Source organism: Primulina eburnea, chromosome 6 (assembly GCF_022965805.1).
Source record: "Primulina eburnea isolate SZY01 chromosome 6, ASM2296580v1, whole genome shotgun sequence".
NCBI classification, from domain to species: domain Eukaryota; kingdom Viridiplantae; phylum Streptophyta; class Magnoliopsida; order Lamiales; family Gesneriaceae; genus Primulina; species Primulina eburnea.
In genome coordinates, this window is record NC_133106.1 from 36,814,267 (window position 1) to 36,827,385 (window position 13,119).

The 13,119-nt window shown below is 32.2% G+C and overlaps 1 protein-coding gene and 1 pseudogene across 1 annotated transcript; both read left to right on the forward strand.

The window, feature by feature from the left end:
• Positions 1-3,981: 3,981 nt before the first annotated feature.
• LOC140834933 (hexokinase-1-like) lies at positions 3,982-9,217 on the forward strand. Its single transcript, XM_073200135.1, has 9 exons — positions 3,982-4,569; positions 5,077-5,227; positions 5,347-5,529; positions 6,200-6,274; positions 6,367-6,522; positions 6,616-6,714; positions 7,118-7,248; positions 7,896-7,977; positions 8,656-9,217. The coding sequence occupies exons 1-9, from the start codon at positions 4,286-4,288 to the stop codon at positions 8,998-9,000; spliced, it is 1,506 nt and encodes a 501-aa protein (XP_073056236.1). The 5' UTR covers positions 3,982-4,285; the 3' UTR covers positions 9,001-9,217.
• A 1,531-nt stretch (positions 9,218-10,748) lies between these two features.
• On the forward strand, positions 10,749-12,068 carry LOC140835535 (protein ANTAGONIST OF LIKE HETEROCHROMATIN PROTEIN 1-like; annotated as a pseudogene).
• Positions 12,069-13,119: the final 1,051 nt, after the last annotated feature.

The window sequence follows — 13,119 nt, forward strand, 5'->3', positions numbered from 1 at the left end:
CTGCTTCATATCAGTTGTTGTTTTACAAAAATGTCGATTCAAGTTGATATATGAGTTTATTATACTCTTACACGATCATCTTTTACCGGACAAGATTAGTACTTTATTAGGACACACTTAATAATATAATATAGATTATATTTTTTTTAAAATCTTATATAATACAAAAACTCTCACGATACGTTTCAGGGTTAATTTTGATATACAAATCACCAACCTGACATGACTCGTGAATCAATTAATATTTTTATGTCAAAATATTACTTTCCAAGTAAAGACATATTAGACCGTTTTATATGAAACTTACTCTTTATTTAGATGAGAGCTTTCACTATATTTGTATGAACAAAAATGGGATTTGAAATTGTATTTGAGTGGATCTCGTGTGAGACCATCTCACGGATCTTAATATGTGATACGGGTCAACCATATCCATATGCACAATAAAAAGTAATATTCTTAGCATAAAATGTAATACTTTTTCATGGATAGCCCAAATAAGAGACCTGTCTCACGAATACGACCTATGAGATCGTCTCACATAAGTTTTTGCCATTGTATTTTAAGCATGTGAAATATAATTTCATTTTGATGTTCGCCGTAAAAATTAAAATATTTTTTGAAAATTGAATTTGATATTTAAAAATAACATTATTCGCGATACAAAAATTGATATCACTTATTTTTTAAATATTTATATAAATATTCATATATTTTTCATCATGACACAAAATAAAAAAAGTATTTTTTAAAAATAACAAGAAAAAATCATGTTGTTATCAAATAGTTTGTTTAAGAATGAAAAAAATAGAGTCCACGATGATTTTTTGACCACATTTTGATGGACTAAATTTTTAATATTAAAAATAAGCTTTTTCATAAATTATGGAATTTTTATGTATAAAAATATTTTATTTGATTTTCACACAACTTTCTCAAAATATACAATAAAGTGAGTAAATTTATTGTACATGATTTCACGAATATACCTGTTTCATTAAATTTGAAAAAAAAAATTATGAGGTACACATACAAAATTAATCTTTAAAATAATTTTTATTCGAATCTAATAAAATCTCCTATGAGAATTCAATTAATTAAACAAAATCTTATAAAATCCCGACAAATGTCAATTTTGTTTTGAAACCACATCATACCAAACACTTAAAACGATATTTATAATCCCTAAATCTCATTTGTTTTCTTTGATTCCAAACACACTCTGGGTGTCCTACTTGCATAGCATAAATATTGCATAATATTTGAGTTACTATCCTATCATAGGTTATTTCAGTCATTTTGAACATTGTTCTGATACATGATACGGTTTACTCTTGCTGATAGTCCCATTTGTTTAAATTTAGTGAAAATCTTTCGCGATGAAGATGGTTTTATAAGCAACGATGTGGCTATAAAAAGACTTTGGTATTTATTGGTTAGGATTAGGATGGTGGTTATATAGCATCGTATGTGAATTCAAACGTATTTACAACATTAATAATATTTATCTTTACAATTTTCTTCATTCAGTTGAGTTGTATTGTTTCATTTGAAACGCTCATTCTGTTTATCGGTCGTCCCTCCTTTTGTCTGTGACGAAGGTGAGAACCTCTCAACATTTACTTTCGACTGTCCACCTAATTGGAGTAACATTATATGTGTACCGTATCAATATGTATACACGCATACTCTGTATCTATTTATTAATTATTTTATTTATATATGCATGGTTGTATTTAACATATTACTGCGCTTAACTAAGGTCAATATAATATGACACAACTTAAAAAAAAAAAAGATACAAATTTTCTATGATAGGTTGTCTGCAAATTGTCATATTCTTCTCCACTAACGAAAGTCTTTCGATCACTTTCAGATTATGGGAATTGACTTATTGAATATGAGTAATATCCGAATAAAGTGTCTTCTGTACAATACTCAGATTTCATTCTTACCGAACTTTCAAATTAAATTTAATACGCTAATAAAATATGGTACCAATCTGAATGTTACATGTGAGTAATTTTTTGTTGTCACTACCAATTGTCGATTGTTATATTAATTGCAAAAATCATATACTTGGAAGAAGGAGAACTGCATTTTAAATTTATATCTTTCCATTTTTACGATTTTGGTTTTTTATATAGTAAAATTTTAGTCATAATCATCTTTGTTTTGCTGTTTGTTGTTTCTATTGCAAATTTTGTATTTTTCGACATGAAATATAATGTGACATCGATGCGGTTTTAACATAGGGCCACATCAATTTATAACATAAAAAACTAAAAATAAAACAAATATACGAAACCAACTGTCTCATCATGAACTTTTGAACAAGATATGTTTGTGATATATTTGTGGATATTTATTTATTTTTATAAATTGTATTTAAGAAATAAATTAAAACTTTTGCTTGTTAATTAATGGATTTCAGTTGTGGCGACAAATGCATATGACGACACAACCACATGTTTGAATGTTGATTAGGTACTATAGCGAGGCATTGTCATGATTGGTTCAAACATATGCGATCCATGTTTTTTAAATAACTTGGTTAAATAAACCTATTTTCAGAAAGATATGCACATGATAGTTAGGTTGAACTAAACTATGTAAACATCTTTATTATATTAGACAAAAATTTGTTTGAAATGATCTCACGGATCGTCTAAAATATTTTATTTGAGTCATCCATGAAAAATATTATTTTTTATGCTAAGATTATTACTTTTTATTGTGAATATCGATAAGGTTAAACTGTCTCACAAATAAAGATTCGTGAGACCGTCTCACAAGAGACCTACTCATTATATTATTGAGTGTGAAACTCATAGAGTAATTATTTTAGAGGACACCAAAATATTTAATTTCATAATTATCTTTATTACATTACTGAAAACTTTCTCAAGACATTCTATATTTTACATATAAAGAAATATAAACAAAACTTTACTCTTAAGTCAAACAATTCTTCTAAATTAAAAATAATTCTCTATTAATATTATTTGATCAAATTAAAATTAATAATAACACATATAACACGTGTACATATTTTATTAGTAATAAATAATGTTTGTTAACCTATTAATTATGCTTCATCTTATCTAAATAAATCTTATCAACCGATTTGTTTTGAATGATAAGACTTTTAATTATTATATATATAAATCATTGTATCATCAAAAGTTCATCTCCTGAATAATTAATGTTTATTAACCTAATAATTTCCCTTCATCTTATCTAAATAAACAAATCCACAGTTTGATATATATATATATATATATATATATATATATATATATATGTTTCATCAAAAATTTGACTCAAGTTTTAAAAATAAAACGTTGTTTGATTATCCATATATATTGATTTATTATATCGATATCAGATATCTTTAATTTGTAAAGATGACATAATATAAAAAAGACTTGCAGATTATATCATGTATCTTGTTATAGTGATTATGATATCTTTATGATTATTACAACAATCTTCTTGTTTTAATGTTCTTTTGTTCCTCGGTTGTCAATTTTCTTATAAATATAATATGAGCAGGACCACACGTACTTTCAACTTTGTCTCCCAATTTAGTTAAAGTCAAGAATATCTTGTGGAAAATAAAGTCTACTCCAAAGTGATATTCATACTTTTTTTTTCCGCATTTGAGTAATTTATTTGTAATATTAATTTACATCTATCAAATTCAAAATAAACAATGCTATAAAAAATTTAAATATCTGATTAATTTTTTTATAATGAAAAAATAATTAATATTTGGGCTGAGAAAATACCCTTTTAATATTTGGAATTTCGAGGCGATACTGATGATAAAAATATATATTTTATTTTATTATTGTCAAAATTGGAAATTGGAATTTAACAATTTATTTAAATAAAATAAAGGACATAATAAAATAAATGGATCAAAATAGTTGGTCAATGGTTAACACATATCCTTGACTGTTACTAAACAGTCATTTGGATCAGAACACGTGGAACGGAGCAAAGATTATAAAAATGGCGACTGAAATCTTGTCACCAGAATTTGTTCTACTCTCGAATTTACGGAAGAGATCTCGAAAAATTCTCTCTCGCCCCGTTTTATTTTTTTAGCCTCAGTTAAAATTTCTTCCTGCATTGATTTGAACCAAAATTTTTGTTTCTCGTCTTCGATTCTCCCCTTTTTTCGATCATTCAACGCCTCATTCGTGATATACATTTTTTCCGACAGAAAAACGTGGAAAAACGAATAAAGATCCAATTTTTAGCTTCTGTGAGGTGAAAGATGAAGGAAGGAATGGGTAAAGTGGCGGTGGGTGCGGCGGTGATCGGTGCTGCTGCGGTTGTCGCGGTGGCGGCTTTGGTGGTGCGGCAGAGGATGAAAAGTTCGGGGAGGTGGGGTCGGGCGATGGCTATTGTTAAGGAATTCGAGGAGAAGTGTGGGACGCCGGAGGTGAAGCTGAAACAGGTGGCGGATGCTATGACGGTGGAGATGCACGCCGGATTGGCATCTGAAGGAGGGAGTAAGCTTAAGATGCTCATCAGCTATGTTGATAACCTTCCCACTGGGTAAGACTCTGATCCAATCTATAATCTTTTTATCTTTCTTCGTGGAACTTCGTTTATGATCAATCCTGTTTATTTGTTGGATCAGTGGGCGAGTTGTGCAATTGCCTCAAATGAAAACAAATAATAAACCATTTTTAGAGAACTTTTCCGAAAACACATGTTTTCCGTCAAAATCCATAATTTGGACGCTCTTTCAGATGAATTATTGGTTTTCTCTTGAATTTGAGTCAATTTATGTGCCATCGTAGTTAGGGAAGTGTCTCGAATCAGTTTGTTTAATTGTGAGGAAGGAAAAAGAAAAATGAATGTTTTGTGTGAATTTATTTCCATGAGCTATCAAGGAATTCCATCTTGCAATGATATTTACATATACTCCTGTTGTGGAAAATATATGGATGTTTAATGAGCATCCAAAAGTACTTTCAGTTTTGTTCTTTTTCTTGTTATTTATCTTTGTTCTTGAACAATTGGCTAAAAATCTGCCTATCACACTATTTACTGTCTCAGTGATGAGGATGGAGTCTTTTATGCGCTTGACCTTGGTGGAACGAACTTCCGTGTCTTGCGAGTCCAATTGGGAGGCAAAGACGAAGGTATCGTTCATCAAGAATTTGCAGAGGCATCAATTCCCCCAGCTTTGATGTGTGGGAGCTCAGATGTAAGCTATTTTTATGGCAATACTATTGTCTTATTATTTCATTTCTTATTGGAAAAAATATTACCTTACTTTTTGAGGTCGACGTACAAACACTGAGTACTAAATACATATGGTTTCAGGCACTTTTTGATTATATAGCTGAAAAACTTGCGAGTTTTGTTGCTGAAGAAGAACAAATGTTTCAACAACCTCCCGGTAGGCAAAGGGAACTAGGTTTCACTTTCTCATTCCCCGTGATGCAAAATTCAATAAATTCTGGAAGCCTTATTAGGTGGACAAAGGGCTTCTCTATCGATGACGCCGTAATTCCTTTTTCTCATGTTCTTGTCTCATATACAATAGTTCATTAATTGCAGCAGATAAAGTATTTTTACCTCCAAGTTTTTTCATTAACTTGCATATCTTTAGTATTACATGATACTTGATATAGTATATTTATCTGTAATCACATGTCAGTCTCTATTATGTTTTTCTATACGAGGGTAAGATTTCACACTATTTGATGTCCTTTAGGAATTTTTAGAAAAAATAGAGATCCTTAATTTGGTGTTCATTTTTTGTCTTGTTGTTGCATTTTCTTTGGAAGATATCGAGCGATACAAGTTTGAATATAAAGAAAGGCAGTATGCTCAGCAATACATTTAAAATGTGCTGCTTTGTTAGTGTTGAGATCGAGAGGCTTTTAGATGTAATAATGTAAATTTGCATGTAATCATTCGTCGTGTTCTTTTTCAAAGCACTTAGTTTTATTGCCAAACTCTAACTTATTCACATTTCTTTAGAGTGGAAAATACTCGAGTTCCTTAATGCGTAAATCATGAAAATTTGGCTTTTTCTAATGAAAATTTCTCATCTGATTCTTCAGCCTAATGTGTTTCATGGTTCTTGTGTGCATTACATTAGAGTGGCTGACATTGGACTTATCAAAGTGTGTGGTTTTGTTTCTTGTAACTCTATTAATATTATTTACAGGTTGGCCAAGATGTGGTAGCTGAACTGACAAAAGCCTTACAAAGAAAGGGTGTTGAAATGCGAGTTGCAGCACTGGTAAAATTTTTTCATCGTTTTTTTAGTTTAATGTCTATTAAGAAACAAAAATCATGTTTAAAATGCATGTCTTGACGATTATTCTATCTTAGGTTAACGATACCATCGGAACATTAGCTGGAGGAAGGTACACCAACAAGGATGTTGCCGTTGCTGTGATATTGGGTACAGGAACTAACGCAGCTTATGTGGAACGTGCTCAAGCAATACCAAAGTGGCACGGTCCACTGCCTAAATCTGGAGAAATGGTTCGCACATTCTATAGTTTTAATGTATGCTATAAATTTTGTTGTTAGACGTCGAACGGATTATTGGAGTGCTGAATCTTTTTTGTAAATTAGGTTATAAATATGGAGTGGGGTAACTTCAGGTCGTCACATCTTCCACTGAGCGAGTATGACATTGCATTGGATGCAGAAAGTTTGAATCCTAGCGAGCAGGTGATAAACATATGCACATATACTACATCATCTGTAATTTCAGTTTAATTCAAATTTGTTCCTTATGTCTGTTTATCTATTTGACTCTTATATGAGTATAGCTCTATCATGGGCGAGTTTGGATACAAAATCATGGCGATTAAAAACACACTTTTTAATCAGAACAAGAAGCATGATTACTTTTATATTTGGATACATAGACAAACATATTTTTTATTTTTAAAAGAGAAATGAAGCATATTTGGTCGGCTTATTTATGCGTTTTCTAAAGTAAAATTCCTACCAAACATCACATTTGAAAAAAACCCAAGACTCTATGTATTGGCTCATTATCTGTGATGTTGTTTCCCATTATGAAAATATGTTCTCTCTCCATCAGATTATATTTTTACTATTGTTACAGATATTTGAGAAGCTGATATCTGGCATGTACCTGGGAGAAATTTTACGTAGAGTCCTACTCAGGATGAGTGAGGAGGCTGCCTTCTTTGGTGACAAAGTTCCTCCCAAACTTAAAATCCCTTTCATTCTAAGGTATTCCGACATTTTCTTCGCGTGTAAATTCATGGTATTGAGTTGATACATTTGAAAGTATAACAAATATCAAATGGACTTCATTTCATGGAGTGAACATCATTGTTGCTAACCATGGATTTGACTTATTGGAGGGCAAGGTGGCTGTCCGCTCCATCAAAAGCTAGAAAAACAAAAATGTTTTTTTTTTCTTTCTAAAAGTACTAGTTTACTCCCAACTACATGATATCGTCACCCTACCCGTGCCTCCTTTGAGTGACCCACATGTCCATTTCTTGGTCCGTCCATTTTCTAACCTTTTGTTTTGTATGGTAAATGTTGGATAACTTAACTGTACTCATATCAGGCTTTGGATTACGTCTTGGTTTAAGTGAAAACTTTTAGGCAATTGGAAAGAATACAAATGAGGCACACATGTAGTCAAGATCATTTTTGTGAAGATCTTTAGTAAACATTTCTAAAATTGTGCGAGTAAGCTGAAAAGTAGAATATCATCACTTTTTTTTTGTATTTATTTAAATTTGGAAGCTCAAATTGAATAGTTAACCAAATGAAAGGGAACTCGCTGGCTTGTTTAAACCACTAGAGCAATTGCCCTTGTCTTCTTTCTTTTTAAATAGTTGATCTTAGTGCTTAATATTTTACAGGACGCCTGAAATGTCAGCAATGCATCAGGACATATCCTCTGATCTTAAAGTGGTTGGCAACAAACTGAAGGATATGTTAGAGGTATATATTTTTTTGTGCTGAAACTTATCTGGTCGGCCCATTATCTTTTACACTAAATAAAAAATAGCAAACAACTCTTAAAAGTATGTTTTTCTATCTGAACCCCGGAAATTAGTTCATTTATGTTAAGAGTTCAATTCTCAAAACCATGATGCCCAAGATAATTTAACAGTTGTGCATAATTTACCCCGCTGAATACAAATTTTTAAGAAACCATACAAAGTTTTAAGAAACCAAGATATCAATTATTAAAACCATGATGTCCAAGCTAATTTAGCACTTGTGCTGTATTTATCCCGCTGAATACAAATTCACCGTTCTTTCCATTCTTGTCCTGTCAACTTAATTAATTTGACAACATAATGTTGTGGGATCTGGATTTATGAAAATAGAACTGCGTATGATTAATATAGTGCTACTGGCTTGGTAGATATGATTATGTGGGAGAACATGAAATAGATAGAATTCATTTTATTTATATCCCCATTATTCGCTGCTACATTTATGAATATGATGCATGATTCTTTAGGTTTATATTCTAATTTAATAGTTACGTTCTTTCTGTATCGTTTTTTCACCATGTTCAAAGATTTATATCAGTTTAGATGCTAAACTAAACTTTGATGGTCGTCAAATCATTTGCACATTTTAATGTCGAAATTTATCATCCCACCTCAGATATCCAATACTTCCTTGAAAACCAGAAAGGTCGTGGTGGAGCTCTGCAACATCATTGCCACACGTGGGGCACGTCTCGCTGCTGCTGGGATATTAGGCGTCCTGAAGAAAATGGGGAGGGATACTCCACGAGGAGGAGGTGAAAAAACAGTCATCGCCATGGATGGTGGACTATATGAGCACTACACCGAATATCGAAAGTGCTTAGAAAACACTCTGAATGAATTGCTTGGAGAGGAGACTGCATCAAGCATCGTGGTAGAGCACTCGAATGATGGTTCGGGTATCGGTGCTGCTCTTCTTGCCGCGTCCCACTCGCTTTATCTCGAAGAAGCATCTTCTTAAAATGCTACCATTTCTGATGATTTCTCTATTTGTTCTGTTCAAGAATCCAGTAAAGTGTGATGAAATGCATGCTGAATTTCATGTATTTGGAAGTATAGCCTTCAATCTCCCATTGGGGATGTGGAATCATTATTACCCCCAAACTAACATAAGGATAATAAACTTAAAAGAATTATAGTTTTTATTTTATACATATCCATTTTGAGGGAGAGTTTTTGCTCTGGCCTTCCTTTGCAGCAGGATTTGGTAATAAATTATGTGTTTACCAGTTCGAACTCCAATGTTAAAATATGAATAAACATTCGATGTTATTCGTCTGCCCGTTAATTCAAATAGAATTTGTGATCGTGATATTAATGTAAAACTGAAATATTATCATCCCTGATATGTTTTATTGATCATATGGTAACTTTTATATTTTTATTTTGAATTCAGAAGATCAATTGAATATGCAGTGTGTTAAACTCGTGTAGCATAGATTGGCCTGAAACAATATGACCGGCCGTACATGAAAAGTTGTCTGAAAGTTCAAAACTATTAATTGTGTAATGACATTAAAAAAAATTATAATTTAAATTTCTAGACGCCAAAAATGTCATTTAGACGTAGACAACTTTTTAGTTTTTAGTAGTCTCCTTCATTTTTGCTCATTTAAATTGAATTAATTTATTATTTTTTCAAAAAGAAATAGCTGTCCTTTATATTTTAGAATAAAATATATTATAATTAGATTTTTGTATTACCATTTGAGGGATTTGGATTGATCATATCCGTATCTAATCCAACCATTTGGATTTTGGCCTACCCTAATTGGCCCATACTAGAGTTAACGTACCAGGACCTGTTGCATACGTATTAGTAAATATTCTCACTTCTGTTTTATCTTTACTTATAAGAGGATCGCGATTCCAATTTTAAAAAATAAAATGTATATATTTTTAAAATTAAAATAATGGAAGATAAAATAATATATAAATAAAAATATTAGTATAATATAACAAAACCATTTCTTTATTTTGTTAAAATAAAATGTGTCTTTTTCATGGGCAAACTTAAACGTCGGTCTCATATATTTTTATCCATGAAATATTTTAATCCGATGAATATTTTATAATAAAAAAAATATTTTTGATATAATTTTTTTAATGAACTTAGGGCACAATCAGAATGGGTTTGTTTCACCCTATACTGCCTGCACGGGTAATGAACGGCCCGGATCACTCCACATGAGTGATCCGGGCCACCTCCATGTAAAAAAAAAAAAAAATTGACTCGGAAAAATCGGAGTCGTTGGATCGATCCCTGCGGGAAGTGCCCGCGGGGTAGGGTTTGGTGCATTATTTCGCAATGTGCGACGGTTTTTGACAAACCGTCGCAACATTAAAAGCGTCGCTACTTTCGAATGGTTTTTAAAAAAGTCGCTATTTGCGACGGTTTTTAACAAAACCGTCGCAAAATAGCGACGTTGTAAAACCGTCGCCAATAGCGACTTTTTTTGAAAAACCGTCGCTAACGTACATATCGGCTAGTTTGTATGTAATATTATAAAATACAAACTATAACGAGTAACGACTAGTTAAATAAAATAATAACAAAAAAGCTCTATAAATACAAATCAATTTCTACAAATTTATTCATTCAACCAACACATTTCTACTCATCAACCGCACTCAATATATATTTTCTACCATTCTCATAGTTCTATTTGTAGGTTCAATATTTATTTCTTTAATCCTTATTTGTATACAATGTCTCATTCTTCGAGCAGCTCGAGCTCCAGCTCCAGCTCCAGCCCAACAAGCGAAGACGAAGTACAAGTTGAAGTTAATGACGAAATTTATGATCCGGGAGAAGAAATGATGTTATGCATGCTTGAACTAAGCAGAAAAATACATGAATCTTCTGAAAGTAGTAACGAGATTCGACGAAGAAGAAGGTTCATCCAAAGAAATCGTGAAGCCGGTCACTTGCGGCTCGTCAATGATTATTTTTCCGCCAGCCCAATGTATCAAGATCATATATTTCGAAGAAGATTTCGTATGCGAAGAGAGTTATTCCTTCACATTGTGAATGCACTTGAGGCCAATTCAATGTATTTTCAACTGAGGAACGATGCTGCTAGAAGGAAAGGATTGTCATCACTACAAAAATGCACAGCTGCTATACGACAATTGGCTTATGGAGTCCCTGCCGACCATCTTGATGAGTACCTACGTATGGGGGAATCAACTGCCATCAAGTGTCTTTTCAAATTCTGCCAAAATGTGGTTGAAATATTTGGTGATCGATACCTGAGAAGGCCGAATGCTGATGATATTCAACGTCTTCTTCAAATGCACGAAGAGAAACACAAATTCCCTGGCATGTTGGGTAGCCTTGATTGTATGCACTAGCAGTGGAAAAATGGTCCAGTTGCTTGGAAAGGGCAGTTTACCAGAGGCCATGGGTCGCCGACAATCGTACTTGAAGCAGTCGCATCTCAAGATCTGTGGATATGGCACTCATTCTTCGGGGTCGTGGGTTCACGTAATGATATTAACGTGTTGTACGAATCTCTTATATTCAACAATATCTTGCAAGGAAATGCCTCGGAGATCAATTTCACAGTTAATGGTACTCATTATACGAAGGGTTACTATCTAACGGATGGAATATATCCGGAATAGACTACTTTCGTTAAGGCTTTTCCTTGTCCGGAGGATCCTAAAAGGAGATTGTTTAAGGAAAGACAAGAGTCTGCAAGAAAAGATGTTGAACGGACATTTGGAGTGCTCCAATCTAGATGGGCGATTGTTAGAGGTCCAGCTCGTTATTGGTACAGAAAAAAATTAAAATATATTATGTTAACATGCATTATTTTGCACAACATGATTGTTGAGGATGAGGGGTGTAACGTGACAAATTGGTCTAACGACGAAGGTGACGAACCCGCACAACCTGTCCAAGGATCAAACCGAGGATTTCATGATTATCTCCGTAGAAATTCCGAAGTACGTGACTCTCAAGTACATCACCAACTTCGTGCCGACTTAGTTGAGCATATTTGGACAGAGTACAACAACAATTAGTGAAATCAGTTTATTACAAATTTCAAAATGTTTGATTTAAACAGTTGTTTTTCCATTTTTTAAAAAACATTTTAAATAAAAGAGACCAACTTTTTTTCATTTCTTAATAATATTTTAATGAATATTGGAATTAAGTTATTTTTAAAATAATAATACTATTTATTTTTAGTAATATTTGTTGTAAAATTTTAAAAATATTAGAAAGATATTGAAATAATAAAAAAAATGAATAAGTGGACAGTGAGATCCATAAATAATGAAAGTTGATATTAAATGAATGTGGGTGTGTGTTAATAATGAGAAAATGTTAATGTAATGAATATGTGGCTCGTGGACCCCATAATTTTTGATGAGATGTAGAGTTATTAACATGGATTAATTCGAACGGATTACCTTAGTAGAGTTGAAAATTGACAAAATTCCGATGTAAAAAAATCCAAAATGTGGGACCGAATTCCAACTGTCATGTCATGTTCCCTTTTATTTGTGCTTTCGTTTTCTTGGCGAAAAATAAATAGTATATATCCAAGCATCTCATCTAACAATTCGCACCGTATAAATTAATTAAACAATCCAAATCACAAAAAAAAAAAAAAAACTTCTTAAATGATAATACACTGGCTTTCCTGCTTTTAATATAGTTCCCAATTTTTTATTTTTATTTATTTGCATTTCCATTGGACCAAACCGAAAACGACCGAATTTAATTTATCGGATGATCCATTATTTCATTAAAAACTCATTATTTCTACGTAAATTATTTTTAACTAGCAAATTTCACAATTCCACGCAATGCCATTTCTACCGTATTTATCTAAATAATTTTACGCTAATTGTCACCACATAGACATAGTGTACACATAATATCCAAGAAATGTCCAATGATTTAAGCAAAAGAGGCAAAGCGAGTGCCCCTGTGATCCACATGGGTCTTGCATAGAAAACCAATGCTTTTAAAGAATGGTGGCTAATTACCACACAAAAAAAGTCGAATATTGAGATCGAACATCGTATCAAACCTAAATTTGATAACAAATAAACTATAAATCAT

Bases quoted from the DNA above. Each gene is read 5' to 3' on its own strand.
- LOC140834933 (XM_073200135.1), top strand. From the start codon at position 4,286: ATGAAGGAAGGAATGGGTAAAGTGGCGGTGGGTGCGGCGGTGATCGGT. The intron at 5,530-6,199 runs GTAATTCCTTTT...TATTATTTACAG, and splicing joins GCTTCTCTATCGATGACGCC to GTTGGCCAAGATGTGGTAGC. The intron at 6,715-7,117 runs GTGATAAACATA...CTATTGTTACAG, and splicing joins GTTTGAATCCTAGCGAGCAG to ATATTTGAGAAGCTGATATC.